Consider the following 19,127-nt stretch of genomic DNA (forward strand, 5'->3'; position numbering starts at 1 on the left):
TATTTAATTATATACTCTCAGATTTGCTAATTATAGACTATGCATGTGGTCTATATATAAATTTTTTATTCTATACATATATGTACTATTTTACTACTACTGTGACTAACATTTCTTAGAGTACTTACCATGGGCCAAGAACTGAGCTAATCAATTGAATTTTCTCTTTAATCCTCAAAGCAATTCTGCAATGTGTATACTTCCTTTATTCTCGCTTTTCAGATGAAGAAAAGGAAGTTTACAGTTAACTGCGTATTGTCTATCAGTGATAGAATCAGAATCTGAACCAAAGGACTTCAGAAACCAGAGAAACTTATATATTATGTTATATATTTAGTACAATGTCATGTAAAGGTTGGCTTTGTCTTCTCAAGCATTTAGGTAGATTTGAATCTTCTTATGGCCATACTCTTCTTTCTTATAATCATCTGTTATGATGCTCAGTTCTTGGAATAAAATGTTTGTCTTGTTTTTAAATATACTAAATGTACTGGATGATTTGAAGAGCTCTTTAGCTCAAAGCTCTAAGTTTGGTCCACTTAGCAAACAGGTATTACCTCAAAGGCCTTTGCAATGTGGATGTAAAGTGCTTGAGAGACTCAGCTCAGAATGAGAAAAAAATGCTCCCTCATCTCACCATCTCCCCCCCTTTTAAATCTGTCCTCATCACAGGTAGGGAGTCAAGGAAATCAGCATAAATTATTTTCCTTCTTGATATTGTAAAGGTCATTAAATTAGGTAGCATTAATAGCATCAGTAGGAGGCTGAGAACTGAAAGAGATACAGACTCTGAACCCTGTGACAAAGCTCTCCAAGCTCTAAGTAGAGGAAGAGAATTGCCTGGTCATTCAAGAATTTGTAGGACTGCTTTATTTGCTACTCTTCAACAGGAAAACCTTTGTCCTTCCATAGTCAGTGATCTAGCAAAATTTCCTTACCATTAATTTCACTCATTAAAAGGAAAAGAAGATGACAAGAAGTTAAACATTATCTTTCTCAAACTACATTCAATCAGTTCTAGTTTACATCAGCTCAGTTGGAAAACAGCAGAATTACGAATTTTAACACAACATCATTAGCGTCATTTAGTTTTCTCCAACTTTGATTTTGGTTTAATTTGTTAAGATTCAGTTAATTATTTAGGGAACAGCTTATCTCCTGCTTCCTCTACAGTAACAGAATTTTTTAAAGAAATAAATTCAAAATTTCCCTCTATCTCAATGAAGTGACAATAATGTTTAAATATTATATTAAGAAGTACCAAAGTTTCTGTTAAAATTACCAAGCCAATTGGGAAAATAAAAAAGTAAATCCTTATGCTTTAGAAATGTTTACTTCACCAAGTGGATTTTAGGAAAAAAACAGTAACCTCTTGTTTTACGGCATTCACTCAGTTCTAAGTGGTGATGACAATGATAGTTAACCACTGTTTGTGAGTGCAAGCGGTGAAAACCTGGTCTTTGAATTTTTCGTCTTTGTGATAATTGATCTTCACAACAGCTTTACGAAGAGACCACTACTTTCTACGTCCAATAAACTGATAAGAAAATTAAAAACCAGAGAAATTATGTAATTTCCCCAGCATCCTACAGGTAATAAAGGATAGTCAGTATTTGACTCTATGCAGAATATGTAAATTACACTGCCAAGTGTACTGTGCCCTCCAACAATAATTGCTGACACTTTTCCCCTTATGAGTAAACGTTTTATAAAACTGATAATGTGATAATGCTGAACTTTATCTGAGCCCTTTCGGTTCTGGAAAATAAGAATGGTTTGGAAATCTTCCCACCCTTTAAGGACCACTTTGCACCCTGCACTGGTGTGTCTTGAGAGAAGACCCATTTCTGTCCTCTCTCAGGACTCCCATAAAGTCTGGGATGACTTTCTTGCTTACTTGCCACTAAAAAGTCCCAGGTCCCCTTTTGTTCTTTGAGACATTCCTTATTAATGAATATTCTTGCTATTGTAATACTCTACATAAAATAATCTCCTTGGCTGGTGTATTTGTCTTTCACAGTTTGGTGCTGTAACTCAGAGAGGACCAGATCTCGGTTTTTTGGGTCCCTGTTTACATACCCAGGTAGAGAAGCCTCTGGTACCCCTTTTGTGCTCTGCTCCTGAAGAATGATTGGAGACCCAGTGGTGAGTCTGATTTCTGTGCTATGGACTCATGTCCACAGGTAGCAGGGTAAGGTGCCAGCTTGATTTCTGTGGCCAGCTTCTTATGGTTTTGTGGTCTTCTTTTGGTGGTCTCTGTAAAGGAATTAATGATTTGTAGAAATCTTGTCTCTTTCATGTGAAAGACAGTAAGAGACTCTGGTTTGTTAGTCTTTTCTGTTTGTCTATTTTCTGAGTTCAAATTAATTAAGAACTTATGCCCACTGGGAAAGGAATAGCTTATTAATGTGGATCAGTGAATTTTGTGTTTCTGTTTGACCTGTGACTGAAATTTTATTCTATTTTATTAAAACATTTATTTATTTTGAGACAGAGAGTCTGAGAGGGGAGGGACAGAGGAATAGGGAATGAGAGAATCTTAAGCAGGCTCCACACTCAGTACAGAGCCCCAACATGGGGCTCAATCCCACAACAATGAGATCACATCCTGAGCCAAAATCAAGAGTCTGATGCTTAACTGACTAAGCCATTCAAGCGCCCTTATGACTGAAATTTTGGAATTAAAGCTATGTTTTCTTTTCTCTCTTTGGATATTTATGTCTGTCATTTAGAAAGGCTTTTGCGTTTCATTATATAATATTTCCTATTTTCAGATGAAATTACTGAATTTGATTATAAGATCTCTTTAAGGAGTTCTATTCTGATAGGCTTAGAGGTAAATTATTGCATATATAATTGAATATCCCTAAAATTCCCAGAAATTAAGGAAATTGAATTACTAAGACTTTCAATGTGCTAGATTTAAAAAGTACCTTTACAGAAATAAAATCAAATGTTTTACGATTTCAAGCTCACATAATTTAGGCAAATCTTTGGCAAATGACAGTACATAATATTTTTGGTTTAATAAAAATAGCTATGTTTTCTCTGAGTTATAAGTGTTAAGTATAATAAACAGCAGGTGCAATTCTCATATTGTATATGAGAATGTTACATTTAGAAAGTTTAAACCTAATCAAGCTCATACATCTAATAATAGATAGATATCTACTGATTTTAGAGGCTGTGCTTTTAATCTGTAACCTATATATCACTGTAAGCAAGTGAAATTATTTTTTGCATATATCACATTCATTTAGGAATGAAATATTTAGTAACTTCCCCAAGTGGAAGAGGAGATTATACTAATTTTTTCTTTAAGCTTAATACCAGACCCAAAGTTTCTCACTTGATGGATGTACACTGCCTTACAAACAGGAAAATTAATTGTGTTATTAAGTATGTTATTAGTGCAGGGTCTGTGTTGAGCTAAGTTTGGAGCATGTGACCAGACCACTAACTATATATACATTAGTGATGGTAAAAAGCCATGTGAACTGGAGTTCTCTTGAAAGATTGTGCCAAATACTTTGAATCCATCCTGGATGGAATAAACTGTTTCATATTATCACATATCAAGCCCACTCTGTATGATGATTTTAAATTTTGGTTAGTAGTACTATTTTAACTGTTTGCAAAGTTTGGAATGTCACCCCTCCTAAGAATCCCTAATTTCCTTTCATCTTTCCTTGCTGAAAACTGCAGCTTTCTGACTATTTCTGCAACATATTCCCAGACTATAATGAACTTTGTAGCTCTAGTTTAGTCTCCTTTTTTATCCTTTTTATTTTTATTTTTTTATTTCATGTGAACCCGAACAAATATAACACTAAGCAATCATGATATTATTTTGAAGAGTAGCCCTTACATTTTTAGCAATTGTAGTATTCTAAAATAGTTGCTAATATAATTGCTAAAAAAATTGCCCTGCCTTTCAGAAATGACTCTCTTCGTGCTTTTAACTAACATAGAATATGCATGTGTAAAGCTATTTTAAGATGAAAGCGATGGTTTGATATTGTCTTAAAAATAACTCTAATTTGGAGGCAGTCAATTTTATGTCACTCTTATTCAAATTATCTGCCTTTTAAGTACAGAAGATTTAGTACACTTAGTAAAATTAAAAAAAAAAAACATATCTTAAAGAAATCTGCCGTTGTTTAGAAAACTGCATGAACAATTCCCATCTGCAAATGGTTATTTATTACTTAGTTATTTTTAGATTTTTTTTTTTTGGATGCATCGCTCACAGTAGCCTCTGGGTGCGTTTGCAGACTTTAATAATTAGCTTTCCCATTATAGCTTACACACAACATAGAAGACAACATAAACACAGGATGCATTCACATACGTCAGCATATATTCATACGCAAATAAACAGGTGAAGGAGGATACTTTTCATCCAGACTTTATCAGCCAATGAGATTAGTTAATAATTCCTTAAAAAGCCAAAAATCTTAAAATACTTGATACTAATCAAGGAGCTACTTCTTTGTTCAGGGATTATAGTTTGTTTCTGGGCCATGACTTGTGCCTATAAGCTTTTCACAAGGTTATGAAGTGTTTATGCTCTGAAAATGAAATGATTAGCTCTGAAATACAGTGGGAAAAATACTGTGAAATGTCAGTATAATACTGTCTACTAGTCAGTTGCAACTCAATTGTAAAATAGTTGACATAACCTTTAATATGAAATGTGTAAGCATTTTAAATATGCTAGATACAATGCCAGAAAGGTCCTGTAAAAGTAAGAGTACCAAAGATTTCCCAAGACTTTAAAAACAATCTGGCAAGATGCTGTTAGAATTAGTGTGCTGGAGGGGTGCCCGGCTCAGTGGGTTAAGTGTCCTACTCTTGGTTTAGGCTCAGGTCATGATCTCATAGTCATGAGACTGAGCCCTGCGTTGGGCTCTGCACTGACAATACGGAGCCTGCTTAGGATTCTTTCTCTCTCTCTCCTTCTCTCTCTCTCTCTCTCCCCCCCCTTCCCTCCCTCCTCTTGTGCACTCTCTCTCTCTCTGCCTCTTAAAATAGGAAAGGCTAGATTCTGCTGTAAGAGTTGACTCCTTCCCCTACTCCCCCAGTTTGATTTTGATCAACACCATTCACTCCCTAGAACAGGCATCACCAAAGCTCATAATAGGCCTCTGTTCTGCATCATAAGAATGTTTACACACCTCTTCCAAGATGCCATCACCCTGAATACCTCTCCTTCTGATGTGGTTAATTGTCAGAAAGCTCTTATCTAGCACATGCTCCCCCAAAGGGCTAGGGAATGGATAGTAGGGGGCTCTTCTAGGGGTTAAGAAGATAGCCCTGGGCAGAGAGAAATGTTCACAGTTCTACAATCTGAATTCCACTCACATTTACATAAAAGGCGATGATGATTGCTATCCCCAGGTGTCCTGATTTGTAAATGTAGTTCCCAGATTCCTCCCCAGGGTCTGACACTCTGCTGCTTATTCTCTAAAAGGCAGGATGTGCTGTCCTCAGTTACAACTTCTGTTTCATTATAGGTTCTCTGGTAGCAAGGAATAAAAAGCCATCCATGGTTATTGACTGAATTTAAAAGGGATTCTGGGGGGTTTGGAACATAGTTTTGGCAGGAAGTATGCCATGACCTCTTATTTTTATGAAAAGGCCTATATGTAGGTATATGGGAAAGTTCCTTGATGTAAACTAATAGAAGTTACTACAAAAGGCATGGTGGTGGTAGTGTCTATAGGAAATAACACCATTCTATACCTAAACCTCACTTGATTCACCTCTGCCCCACGTTTGCTCCTGATTGGTGCCAAGACAAGGTTGTGGGTGATTTTTATTTTGCACCTAAGTTTATTTGAGTGAGTCTCCACAATTGCCCTATTTTCCACTTAGGTATAAGGAAAGCAGAACAAAGAGCTAAAAGGAAGACTGTACTTCACTGTGGAAGAGTAGATCTGACAGAGGGGATGTCACCCCACATCAGTGCACTGTTCAAGGTGGGGTGCTTTGCTTCAATTAAAGGACATTTTTGATGGATTTGCATTTAGAAAACTATTCAGAGATAATTTAGACTATGCCAACTCAATTTCACTCACTTGGCCTCCGAGATGCATTCATAGATGGAGAGAAAGGGATACCATTGCAGCCAGGAAGACCAGAAATGCTTGTAACTCAGTCTTTTTAGTAGATGCTGCCACTGCTGATCTAAGTTTGCCTAGGGCAATGCACTATGCGTATGAACCCCATCTGTCCTGCATGTAGAGATAAAAGAAGGGTTGTGAATCCTTTTATGCAGTGTTTTGTCACAGACCCTAGTTCCAACTCTTGAGCATGGCATATCCACGTCCACCCTCACTTTCCTTTCCTAAACCATAATGTGGTCTGCTTATCTTTGCTTATCCTCACAAGTGCCATTCTTGTCCAGTTAGCCTTTGCCTTGGGGCTCCTTCTGGCTTAGGACTTTTCTTTCTAGCTTCACTTACGTTACTGCTTCTCTCTGCCCCTTGTGTGACTTCTACCAGACAGACCCCTACCACCGAAGTATGTTGACTCATCTTGCACCTTCTAGACCACAGGCGTCCTCCCCAGGCAGGTGCAGGATATCCTGCTGCCCATTGTGCCTGGGGCAATGTTGTGATCAGAAAGTCAGGAAGAAAGTAGTCAGTCTTCCTCTGCAGGGATGATGTTTCCTCATTGTCAAAAAAAGTAAATATGCTTTTCTTACATCTTAAGACCTCACCAGTACTGATATGGATAAGATGGAATCAGGAATGGGGAATGGTAATGGACAGTCATTGAAAATCCATGTATAAGGAAAAACTGGCTGAGTGATCTACATTTTATAAGGAATTATATGGGCAGAACAGAACATCCACATCCATAAATTTGGGAATGGGAAGCATGAGATCAACTTTCCTAGGACTTTATTTTCACATCCTTCAGAATTTTAAAAGTCAGATAGTTGAGAGGCTGGGAGTAAGCAGGCAAAAAACCATCTTCTTTTTTTTTCTCCCAACACACGCGCTGAACGTTTTTGGCAAACGAAAGCCAGCCTCTTCCATTATTCATTCATTTTATTACATTCTTATCCAGTGCCTACTCTGGGTCAGGTATTTTGCACTGGTTGCTTGGGATACAGTGCCTATTTTCAGGGAAGGGTTGAAGGCTTCTTAGGGAGAGAGAGAAGTAAATAGAACATTGCAATTCACTGGGGATCACAGTCCCCAAAGAGAACAAAAACATTTATAATGGACTTAGTTTGTATCCCTCAGGGCCTCCTATCTGCTTTGTACAAAGGAAGATCTAATGCCCTTTGCCCATTTCTATATAAACAAAGACTTCATAGTGTGGTCTGGAACATATGTACCACCACTGAGAGAATTCAAAGCCAGGGAGAAATTATTTGTGGTAAAAGGTGTATTTGGAGATGAGGAGCTTAAAGAATGTTGACTAGTCAATGACTAAGAAAGGTTAAAAAATGAGTTTTTCCTCTCCAAGGAAAATAGATTTCGGGGACTGAGACAAGGTAGATTTTGTTGGTCACAAGCAAAAAATCTTTCTGCTACTGTGTATGTGAATTTCTGGGACTCTTTAAGAGAATTTCAGGGAGAGAAATGGAAGGTTTCTCATTTGCTTTATAAAGAAAGGGCAAAGAGGTGTGTGTGTGTGTGTGTGTGTGTGTGTGTGTGTGTGTGTGTGAGAGAGAGAGAGAGAGAGAGAGAGAGAGAGAGAGGGAGATGGGTGAAGGCTGGGGAGCAGAATGTTCTTCCCAGTTGGACCCCACCTATCAATCAGATTCTAGTTACTCTTTTTTTTTTTTTAAATTTTTTAATGTTTATTTATTCTTGAGAGAGAGAGAGAGAGAGAGAGAGAGACTGAGCATGAACAGAGGAGTAACAGAGAGAGGGAGATACAGAATCTGAAGCAGGCTCCAGGCTCTGCTGTCAGCACAGAGCCCAACATGGGGCTTGAACTTACAAACTGCAAGATCATGACCTGGGCCAAAGTCTGAAGCTTAACCAGCTGAGACACCCAGGCGCCCCATATTCTAGTTACTCTTGGTTCACCCTGATGACACATTCCTGCATAAACTTTATTCTCGCCATTGTTCAGACACATTTCCCCTTTCCTGGTCAATCTTTCCTTGCTTCCCCCAATTAGATGCTACTCTATTCTTTGTATCCCCGGAACACCACTCTCATACATTCATCATAGCACATACCCCCTTGTTTCATAATCTATGTATCTGAAACAGCCATTCCTTTGTGAGGACAAATGGGCACAGAACACATGGTGTTACATCACTAACACGGGGTCCATCCTGCTAAGGCCCAGTTCTGTTACATAGTTAGCTATATAACTTTTAGGCAAGTTTGTTAACCATTGTAAACCTCAATTCCTTCTCCGTAAAATGTAAATAAAATAGTACCTACCATATAACGTGTTTCCTTATGCAGATAAAATTAGACAATATGCATGCAAAGAACTTACACAGAGCCAGGTATTAGGTGGGTACTCGATGAGTGTTACTTGCCTCGATCGAGTCCTCAATAAGTCCTCCTTGTATGACCTGAATGACTGTCTTGGTGAGAGTGGTTTTCCGTCAGCTGTGTTCTCACTGTGGTGCTTTGTAATTCAGATTCCCGATACCTAAGAAGTACAAAGTATTTATAAAGTCCTCAGACATTTTTAAATCTTAAAATTCTCTGGGCCATGAAAGGAACAAACAAGAAAGGGCACACGGAGGCATAATTCATAAAGTTTTAACATGATCCAATTAAAATACCCAAACTTCAATATAGCTGTCATCTTTTGTACTTCATATCGCTCTCTGTTTTCATCTCTCTGAAAGCATTCCACAGTTGCTCTGGATAGGTCTCACAAATCGCTTTTGGGAAACCAGTCCCAAGATCTTGTGTTCTCAGTCCTGCTTTCTACCATCCCAAGAAACATGTTTCTCATGAGACAGCAATAAGCTCAAATATCTGCTTTTGGTATGTGTGAAACTGTACAGTGTCTACATCACATTATAGAGGTACAGAGGGAGGGTTCAGGCCAGAGCACGTGATCACTTTTACTTTTGAAGCAGTCCACCTTCCGTACTTGCCTTAATGAAACCTCACTTGAGCCAGTGTGGAGGTACCTTTCTCTCAGTTCCTCCTCCCCTGGTTGAGGCCAGAAGATCACAGGTAAATTTATTCAGGACAAAAATTCAAGGTGTACTAGCTAGAAGAAGTTAGGAAAACCACCACGCACATCAGTTCTTTCTCTCTGTCCCCCCCTTCTTTCCTTCTTCCTTCCTTCCATCCTTCCTCTTTCTTCTGTCCTTTACTTTCCTTCTTTTCTTCTTTTCTTTCTTTCTTTCTTTCTTTCTTTCCTTCCACTGATTATAATGTGAATTTTTTAGCTATTTTATTTTTATTATTTTATTATTTTAAAAGATTTAGAAAAAATCAGACAACGAAAAGAAGTCCTCCAGGTGTCCTTCGCTGAGCCAACAGCAGTTAGGTGAGAGCAGAGCATATCTATAATTCAGCTCGGGAATATTTCTCTTAATAATTAATCGAGCACCACAAAAGGAGGAGGCCCAATAGGGCCATCGAACAAAGCTGCCAGCTGAGGCCGACAGTGGCCGCCTCAGCGCCAAGTGACCCGCCCAAGGTCGGATTTACTCCAGCAGTCCTGGTGTGCGTCCTAGTGTTTGTCTGGTCCATCAGAGGGAGTTGGAAAGGTGCCTGGAGACTGGGTGGTTATGTGTGTGTAAAAATTCGCACTTCCACCGCTAACCTTACTTTGAGTGGATGTATGGGAATTGCAATTTTACATCCTTGTCTTGGGGCATTTCATATGCTTGATACCTAATAAGCAACCTAGGAGTCCATGCCCCCGCGAGGACGCCGCTGCGGGCGCTCTGGCTTGTTCCACGGGGTACTACGTTTGTTTTTGCTGTTCAGTGAAGGTAGGTGGTGTAGAACTCCGACCTCTACCATAAAGATCTCCCGGGAGCCAAACCTCTGGCCGAGTTGTGTTCTTTTCGCAACAGGTTCGCCGAGGGCTCCTGCACTCTTTCCAGGGGCCTCCGCCCCCGGGCCGGGAGCCCTCTGAGTCTCTTCCACTTGGACTCGTGCCTCTGGTGCGCAACTCTTAACCTGGGCCTGATTCCAATTTCTGCAATCCACCCCTCACCCGGGTCAAGCACACTTTTAAAGTCTGCCTCCTCTGCGCCCTGAGGCCCGACCCCCCACCCCCACCCCCACCGCCGCCGCCAGTCGAGGCAGACAAGCGTGCAATGGAGGGGGAGACCAAGGGGAATCGGCGCGTGCATAGGCGACTGGGGGGCTCCCGATTAGCGGCCTAGCTAGAGATGCACCCGGGCTCCCAACCCCACAAACCCACAAACCCGTTATGCGGGTGCGTGTGTGCGCTGAGCTGTAGAGAAAGCGGGTCAGGGAGAGAAGCCGCGCAGAAGCACCCGGTCGGCGAGCCTGGACCTCCCGTCGAGGTCTCCCCTCCCAACCTCCGTCTTGGGCTCCCGCTCTGCCGTGGGGACCCCGATATCAGCTCCAGCGCGGACACCTCTCCCTCGGAAACTAGGGCTTCGCCTTTGGGGGAGGCGGCCAGGGGCTCCCGGAACCGCTCCCTGTTGCTCCCCGAAGCCTCGGCGTCGGGGTCCGAGCTTGGGGGCGGGCGGTGCAGGCGTCGTGACTGCTCCCGCCCCGCGGCGCGGGGAGGTGCCCCAGGCGACCGCCTGCACGCCACACCCTCGGCACGGCCCTGGCCCCGCCCCCGGCCGGCGCGCGTTCCCGGCCAGGGGAGGCGTGTGCTGCTTCTGCAGCCAGCGAGAGAGGGAGAGGGATGGATATTGGAGGAGGAATTTGGGCTTAACAAGTGATCGCTGCTGTCTAGGATTTTCTTTTTCTGGGGAACCTTGACTTCCTTTCCCAATCGTGCCCACCTGTGCTGAACTCCAGAGGAACCAGAAGTGTTGGGGTCTTCCTCGGGGCAGCCCTGATCCCCACCCTGGGCTCCAGCAGCGAGGACTCTGTGCCCCCAGGCAACAGAACTTGTTCCGTGGATATTTTGCAGCTTCCACCTGCCACACCGGAGTGATTCCTTCTACCCCCAAGAACATTCTTCCCCTCCTCCAGCTGTTGCAGCTTGAGGGGGAAAGACAAACCGAGCGGGGGTTTTCTTTATATTTATTTTTCACTCCGCCTGGGAACGGTGAGTATGATACCTCTCTTCTCTTTCCTCCACTCTTCTCTTTTGGCTGTTAAGAAACAGTGGACATTTGAGGGATAAATAATATTGGGGGATGTGGCAGAAGGACATGAATGGAAGGCGGTTAAAAATAAACCAGGAGGTGGAAGAAGGGAGGTGCAGATGCAGCGCGGCGCTCCGGGGGGCCAACAGTTGTTATTTTCCTAACCCCGGGGATGGGGTGCGTGCGCCCTGCTTAATGTGCCGGAGCGGGAACCTAGGTCTGGAGGGGAGGGCGCGATTAAACATGTCGTTTCCCAACGAGGTGGGGTTTAGATTTAGCATCCTTTTGCCTCATCCCAGACTCACCGGTTCTGTTTCTTTGGGAACAGCTGGCGAACGGGTTTGAATTGCTGTCTCTCCCAGCATTTGGATTTGCGTGCCTTTTCCGAGCATTTCAGCAGCACATAGGGACTGTATAAATGGCGTGCGTTGAAGTGTATATTTCTCACGGTGTTGGTTTTTTGATTCAATCCCTCTCGCTCGCTCTCTCTCTCTCTCTCTCTCTCTCTGATAGGTTCAGGTACCACCCTAAGCCAGTTGCAGGAATTAGCACTGAGAGAGGAAAACAGCCTCCTTGTTGGGGGGTGAGAGGAGGAGGGGAGGCATGCTTGGCTGTTGTTTGGGGGGGCACAGGGATTCGGGAATAGGTAGTCTGCTAAATCCTATTAGTTTAATGGTGTTAAAGAGGAAGGGAAATTTCCCTGCAAAGGTCTCCCCCATCAAGGCTCCTGGGAGTCGGATTGAATAGATTCTCCGAAACAGGAATACCTTGGAAAGGAAGAGAGATTTTTAAAATGAGTTTTGCTGTGTGGAAGGTTTTTTTTTTTCCTTTTTTTTTTTTTTAATTCTTTTTCTTTTTTTCTTATTCTTTTCCTTCTCCCTGCTTGTCCCTCCTCACCCTCCCCTTCTTCTTTTTCATCATCATCATCATCTTCTCCTAGGTTAGGGATAGTGAGGTAACTGGTAGCCAATTAAAAGGAAGGTAATTTGCTTTTTGTAAGGTGGGGGAGGAAGAAAACAAACAAACAAAAATAAATAAAATAAATAAATAAATAAATAAATAAATAAATAAATAAAGTAAATAGTGTAGAGCCAGATGAGGGCAGGTCTCTATCTCCTGCAGAATTGATGGGATATTGGAAGACCTGCTAATTCATGACCTTCTGGGAGTCAATTAGTTGGGAGAGGGGTGTGCATAGTACACAAATATACAGGCACTTTGGTTCTATCGGGGTTTTATTTACATAGTGTATTATAACGGCTTTGAGGGAGTTGGGAAAGAAACTGAGCAAACTCTCAGGCTCTTCGGCCTGTGAAAGTCTTTAAAAGGCGGTGGCCTGACCTTCCAGAATAAATGTAACCCCAGGGTAGTTTTGTAAGTAGAGGTTTGGAGACCTTCTGAGGGTAAACATTTCAGAGTATTTGATGATGTTAGGAGTCTGGCAAAGGAAGGGGCTTGTCATTTGAGATACCTTCAGAAGTGTATTTTCTGGGTTTTATGTGTCCCAATAAAGCTCACTTCTTGCCCTAGGAGAGTGTGAGATGATTGGGAAGCCCTCTGTTTGCCCCTTCTCTGCTTTGTCACTTCATAAAACTCTGGTAGGTTTAGGCTTCTAGCCTGACAGGATTCAGCAAGAAGCAGCAGGTGGTCAGGAGCTGAATCCTGTTCATAGCTCCAGAAAGCCATTTCTCTTGCTTCCCAAGTGCTTCCAGTAACAGAACCTGGTAGATGCCCTGGATTCTGACTGGCATTATCCTCCCCAAGTCTCTGGGCTACTGTCTGCATTCTTGGAAGTCCTGTTGGACACAGTGAATGCAAAAGCATAGGAGACAGGAGATTGGGGCAGTTTTTACAGGTCCTGGCTGAGGAAATGAATTAGCCTGACCTAGAGAGAGCCAACTGAGAAGAAAGGCCAGGATTACCAAGTGACGGTGGAGCCAGATTGGGGCTGCAAGGAAGACATGATCAGCAAGTGGGCACGTTGGAGATAAAGGTGGGCAGAGAGAGTCAGGGAGAGGCAGAGGGAGTTGGGAGATGGGAGATCATGGATGAAATTATGGGGGGAAGTATGACAGGCTGAAAATGAAGTCCACACAAACTGGGATTTAAAACATAAGGAAATAGTCTGTTGAGAAGAGTGTAGGAGGAAGCATTGAGGTGAACACGGAGGAAGCAGCAAGGAGAGAAGATGATTATCAGAGAAGTGGAAACTGGGATTAGCTCCTAGGCTGTGGGTGGTAGGGAGTGTTCTGGAGTCTGGGGAACAGAAAAACAACAACAGGGACATGCTTCAGGGAGTCAAGAAGTGCCAACTTAATACAGGCCATTGATGAGTCTCAAAATGTTTTGGGTGTCCTCACATTCTGTCCTCCCCTAATTCAGACAGTATGGTATAAGGACATATACGTCTGGAGGTGTGTAGATAGATGATAAAAGCTTAGGTTACTGTCCAGTGTGTATTGATATTCATTATGTCGGTGCTATTCTATCAACATTCATTGTCTCATTCAAACCTTACAAAGTGGGATGGGGGAGGTTGTATTATGACCCACACTTCATAGATGAGATGATTGAATCTTGTGGAAGTGATGGAGCCTGGATTAAAGAGAACTGGTTTTTCCAACTGCTCTAATCCTGAATCAAGACAGAGAGGGGTGGAAAGGCACTAAATTCAGAAATATTTGATGAGTGGAAATTTTAAAAACTGCCTTGAGATCACTGAATGATGGAAGCAGCTATAAAGTGACAGCATTATTGTTGTGACATGAAGAAAATGACAGCGAGAATTAAGACCTGGCATGAGTGAAAGGGAGAGCTGAAGGAAGAGCCATGTGGGTCGAGAGTGGAGAGAAGAAAAATAATTGAGTTGCCTTGAAAATAGACTGAGCCGAAATAATAACCAAAGAAGAAGGGAAGAAGGATGGTTTAGTGAGGGAGGAGATTTAACAACCTGCCCCATACTCCTTGGAAATTTGTGGCCCCTTGGTGCTTTATATGGTTTGCTTGAGGACAAGAAAAAGAAGTATATGGGAAGGAAACACTGTTTGCTCTTTATGATTTGATTCTTCTTTTTATTTTTCTCCTATGCTTATTTCCCTTCCTTTTTCAGGTGAAGTACTTCTTCTGCATGATTTTAGCTGAAGGATGCTCTGCATTTCCTTGATTTCTATGGAGACCTCAGAGCTGGGTTTGCTCCTGCTGACACCTCATCTTGTACCTTCTCTACCTCCCAAGGTCTTTGCCTCTTTCAATAGCTTGGCATTGCCCCTGGGTCCAGGAAGCCTATGATGAACTTAAGGGGAGCACCTGGAGAATCATCCTGATAGGCTTGGAGCAGCAATGGCTGGACATACTTCAAGCCACATGTTAACATGGGTCAAGCCATCACTAGAAGGCAAGTGCTAAGACTAAAGGCTTATTTGCATTTTATTTAAATTTGATGGACTGAGCTTTGGACAATTTCCATGGCAGAAAAATATATTCCATTTTCTAGGCACAACTGCTGGCTGTCAGACACTTGCTGCCTTTGAATCTTGCAGCATCATCACCAACCACCCTAGACGTATTTCCAAATTTGAACAGCCACCCTGAAACAGGTGTTTGGGAGACCCCAACATTTTCTGACTTAGGCCTGAGAGTGCTAGGTTGTTTATCTAGACCAGCCAAGCTCCAGAGAGCAATGTTGAATCCCTGGGAACAGAGAGCATGGGGCGTGCTGATTTAAAAACAGAAAATGCAAAGTTGGACTGAAAATATCCTTAGTCTTCCAAGCAATCTGCTTAAGGGTTCCAAACTTACCTTCATTTGGTGACAAAAGAAGCTGCCCTATTTTTCTTTCTTCTTCTTCTTCTTCTACAACTGGAACCAGCCATTTCCAAAAACCACCACCATGGAGGTTGCAATGGTGAGTGCGGAGAGCTCAGGGTGCAACAGTCACATGCCTTATGGTTACGCGGCCCAGGCTAGGGCACGGGAGCGGGAGAGGCTTGCTCACTCGAGGGCAGCTGCGGCAGCCGCCGTGGCAGCTGCCACAGCTGCTGTGGAGGGCAGTGGGGGTTCTGGAGGGGGCTCCCACCACCACCACCAGTCGCGTGGGGCCTGCACCTCCCATGACCCTCAGGGCAGCCGGGGTAGTCGGAGGAGGAGGCGCCAGCGGCCTGAGAAGAGGAGAGTCCACCACCGCCAGAGCAGCTTTCCTCATTGCTCCGACCTGATGCCCAGTGGCTCTGAGGAGAAGATTCTGAGGGAACTGAGTGAGGAAGAGGAAGAGGAGGAGGAGGAGGAGGAGGAGGAAGAGGAAGGAAGGTTTTACTATAGTGAGGATGACCATGGTGATGAATGTTCCTACACGGACCTGCTGCCCCAGGATGACGGGGGCGGCGGCGGCTACAGTTCAGTCCGCTACAGTGACTGCTGTGAACGTGTGGTGATAAATGTGTCGGGCCTGCGCTTTGAGACCCAGATGAAGACTCTGGCCCAGTTTCCAGAGACTTTGTTGGGAGACCCTGAGAAGAGGACTCAGTACTTTGACCCTTTGCGTAATGAGTATTTTTTCGACAGAAACAGGCCTAGCTTTGATGCCATCTTATATTATTACCAATCAGGAGGCCGCCTCAAGAGGCCAGTCAATGTCCCCTTTGATATCTTCACTGAGGAGGTGAAGTTCTATCAGTTGGGAGAGGAGGCCCTGCTCAAGTTTCGGGAGGACGAGGGCTTTGTGAGAGAAGAGGAGGACAGGGCCTTGCCAGAGAATGAATTTAAAAAGCAGATTTGGCTTCTGTTTGAGTATCCGGAGAGTTCCAGTCCAGCAAGGGGCATAGCCATCGTCTCTGTTCTGGTCATCTTAATCTCCATTGTCATTTTCTGCCTGGAAACTTTACCTGAGTTTAGGGACGACAGGGATCTCATCATGGCACTGAGTGCAGGCGGGCACAGTGGGTTGTTGAATGACACCTCGGCACCCCACCTAGAGAACTCAGGGCACACCATCTTCAACGACCCCTTCTTCATCGTGGAGACAGTCTGTATTGTTTGGTTTTCCTTTGAGTTTGTGGTTCGCTGCTTTGCTTGTCCCAGCCAAGCACTCTTCTTCAAAAACATCATGAACATCATTGACATTGTATCCATTTTGCCTTACTTCATCACCCTGGGCACTGATCTGGCCCAGCAGCAGGGGGGTGGCAACGGTCAGCAGCAGCAGGCCATGTCCTTCGCTATCCTCAGGATCATCCGTCTGGTCCGAGTATTCCGGATCTTCAAACTCTCCAGGCATTCCAAAGGCCTGCAGATCCTGGGCCACACCCTCAGAGCCAGCATGCGGGAGCTGGGACTTCTGATCTTCTTCCTCTTCATTGGGGTCATCCTGTTTTCCAGTGCTGTGTATTTCGCAGAGGCAGATGAACCTACCACCCATTTCCAAAGCATCCCAGATGCGTTTTGGTGGGCCGTGGTGACCATGACAACTGTGGGCTATGGGGACATGAAGCCCATCACTGTGGGGGGCAAGATCGTGGGGTCCCTGTGTGCCATTGCAGGTGTCTTAACCATTGCTTTGCCAGTGCCAGTGATTGTCTCTAACTTTAACTATTTCTACCACAGAGAGACTGAGAATGAGGAACAGACACAGCTGACACAGAACGCAGTCAGTTGCCCATACCTCCCTTCTAATTTGCTGAAGAAATTCCGGAGCTCTACTTCTTCTTCCCTGGGGGACAAGTCAGAGTATCTAGAGATGGAAGAAGGAGTTAAGGAATCTCTCTGTGCAAAGGAGGAGAAGTGTCAGGGAAAGGGGGACGACAGTGAGACAGATAAAAACAACTGTTCTAATGCGAAGGCTGTGGAGACTGATGTGTGAATCTTGTTCTCCACCTGCCACTGCCTCCCCGCCCCCCCCCCCCCAGCCCCAGTATCTCCAAATATATTTATGCATAGAGAGTGGAGTTATGAAAATGAAATATGCAAACGAATCTAATGCATATAGTAGTACACCATTTAATGGTTATACGTGACAATTGTTACTCAACTTGTATTACATATCAAATAAATGATACATCTTGGAGAAGAGGGAGGCTAAAATAGGAGCAAATCTTATCTTTATATTTTTTATTAGAATGCAAGAATTTTGCACACTAACTGGAAAAGATGTTAAAAGTAAAGGTGGTTCTGTGGAGAGAAGGTATATGTGTGTTTGTGTGTGTGTGTGTGTGTGCACGCGCGCACACATGTGCTGCGTGCGTGTATGTGCAAGTAAATTGTCAACATTGTTAGTAATTGTGCAGTGATGGGAAGAGTTGGCATTTTGAAGTATTTACTATGTAAGAACTAATGAATTTGAGCAGTCATTTATCAGTGCTCTGATAGCATCTCATGTCTTTGGATTCCATGGTTGTTTTTTAAAAATTGTAAGAATTACTGTGTAGGGGAAAAAAAAAGGAAAGTGAATTATTTAATAGAATATAGGTCACAGTTTTATCTTGGATTTAATTAAAGTTTATTTTTAACTGGAAATTAACTTTTAAAAAGGCTTCAGGGGCCTTTAGAAATTGATTATATTTTATTATTAATTTGGGGGAAGATATGACAGCAAATGCCTAACAATAATGGAAGAAGTGAAATCGGAGAAAATGTAACAAGTTTTGTTCACAGATAACAGGACTGGAATTTTTTTTTCCTTTGCACTACTTTATATGATGGAGATTGAGAGAGACTTCCTACTGTGAGTGTTTACTAATGTAACAGTTCAGTGACAATCATTGGAAGAATGATTTCTTAGTCTTATTTTATGTTCTCTTCTTTGTGTGAGACTAATGGCCACGCAGATAACAGCACATGGTTCCCTTCTTTTAAAATCTAAATAACTGATCTGCAAAGGGACTCTGAAGTAAAATTTAGCAACAGAATCTTTTAGAAATTGGACTGTGACAATGATGCTTCTGAAACCATACTATTTTAATTATTCTTCTGCCTTTTAAATGCAGAATAATTTAACCAAAGTTAATGCATGCACTGAAAGAATTCTTGAAGAAAATAAGATGCCCAGCAGCTACAGTGATTATGGCTTAAGAGCTTTCTATTAAATGTGCAACGTAAATGCTAGATTTATTAAGTTTCTTTCTTTGTGCAGCTGCATAAAGGCACAGGGTGGGGATTCACCTCAGAATTTAGCATTCCACTTGCTAAAAATGATACAAAGAAGGATTGTGTCAAACATTTGGTTTCAATATCACCATCGCTATCAGTTTTGTAAAGGGAACTTGTGACACATGTAACTGCACTTAAATCATGACAAGATGTTCTAGAATGTGAGGTAACAGCTAGTAATCGGACTTACACTAGTAAGTCATAATGAGATATAGAGTAGCAAATTTAGAATGCATAAGAGGCCTTATTCTCTAATGTTTCTTCAACATCTATTCTTTATAAAATGGTTGTCCTGAGGTTTGGGAAAAATATACTATGTAGCACGTAATGAACTCTGACAACTGTGAATTTAAAAAAAAGAAAAAAGAAAGGAAGAAAAGAATGATCAAGAATAGCTTTTCTCAAGCTTTTAAATCCCAGGCCATCATTTGATAATAACATAAATCTTTAATGATATTTGAAATTCAAAATAAATCCATGTTAGATTTAAAAGCAAAGCTACACCCTTCTCCCCACCCCATCCCCACCACTTAAAGAAAAATACCTTTCAAGAATACCTGTTGGAGAATGAAAGGCAGTAAGCAGGGGAGTTGATTGAATGTTCTGACCAAAGATCTCCAGTGGACAATAGTGAATGATAAAACAAGGATATGCAATCTTGTAATAAGATTTCAAAGACATCATTTTAATATATTTTGGATTTGAAGCAAAAATATAACAAACAGACTAGGAGTAAGGC

General features: G+C 42.4%; 2 protein-coding genes across 2 annotated transcripts in view; one reads left to right on the forward strand and one right to left on the reverse strand.

The window, feature by feature from the left end:
• LOC109271052 (uncharacterized) overlaps positions 1-13,033 on the reverse strand; it is a 47,071-nt gene extending 34,038 nt beyond the window's left edge. Inside the window, exons 1-4 of the mRNA XM_053900616.1 lie at positions 12,774-13,033; positions 10,385-11,077; positions 8,519-8,634; positions 2,080-2,256 (exon numbers count right to left, since the gene is read on the reverse strand). Of these exons, the coding sequence (XP_053756591.1) occupies positions 8,532-8,634; positions 10,385-11,077; positions 12,774-13,033 (1,056 nt within the window). The 3' untranslated portion in view covers positions 2,080-2,256; positions 8,519-8,531. The remainder of the gene's footprint in view (positions 1-2,079; positions 2,257-8,518; positions 8,635-10,384; positions 11,078-12,773) is intronic.
• On the forward strand, positions 10,810-18,343 carry KCNA4 (potassium voltage-gated channel subfamily A member 4). Its single transcript, XM_019456590.2, has 2 exons — positions 10,810-11,208; positions 14,358-18,343. Exon 2 carries the CDS (start codon positions 15,138-15,140, stop codon positions 17,100-17,102), a length of 1,965 nt encoding a protein of 654 aa, XP_019312135.1. The 5' UTR covers positions 10,810-11,208; positions 14,358-15,137; the 3' UTR covers positions 17,103-18,343.
• Positions 18,344-19,127: the final 784 nt, after the last annotated feature.

This window comes from Panthera pardus, unplaced genomic scaffold, assembly GCF_024362965.1.
Source record: "Panthera pardus isolate Hobbes unplaced genomic scaffold, ASM2436296v1 HiC_scaffold_12, whole genome shotgun sequence".
In the NCBI taxonomy this organism is placed as follows: domain Eukaryota; kingdom Metazoa; phylum Chordata; class Mammalia; order Carnivora; family Felidae; genus Panthera; species Panthera pardus.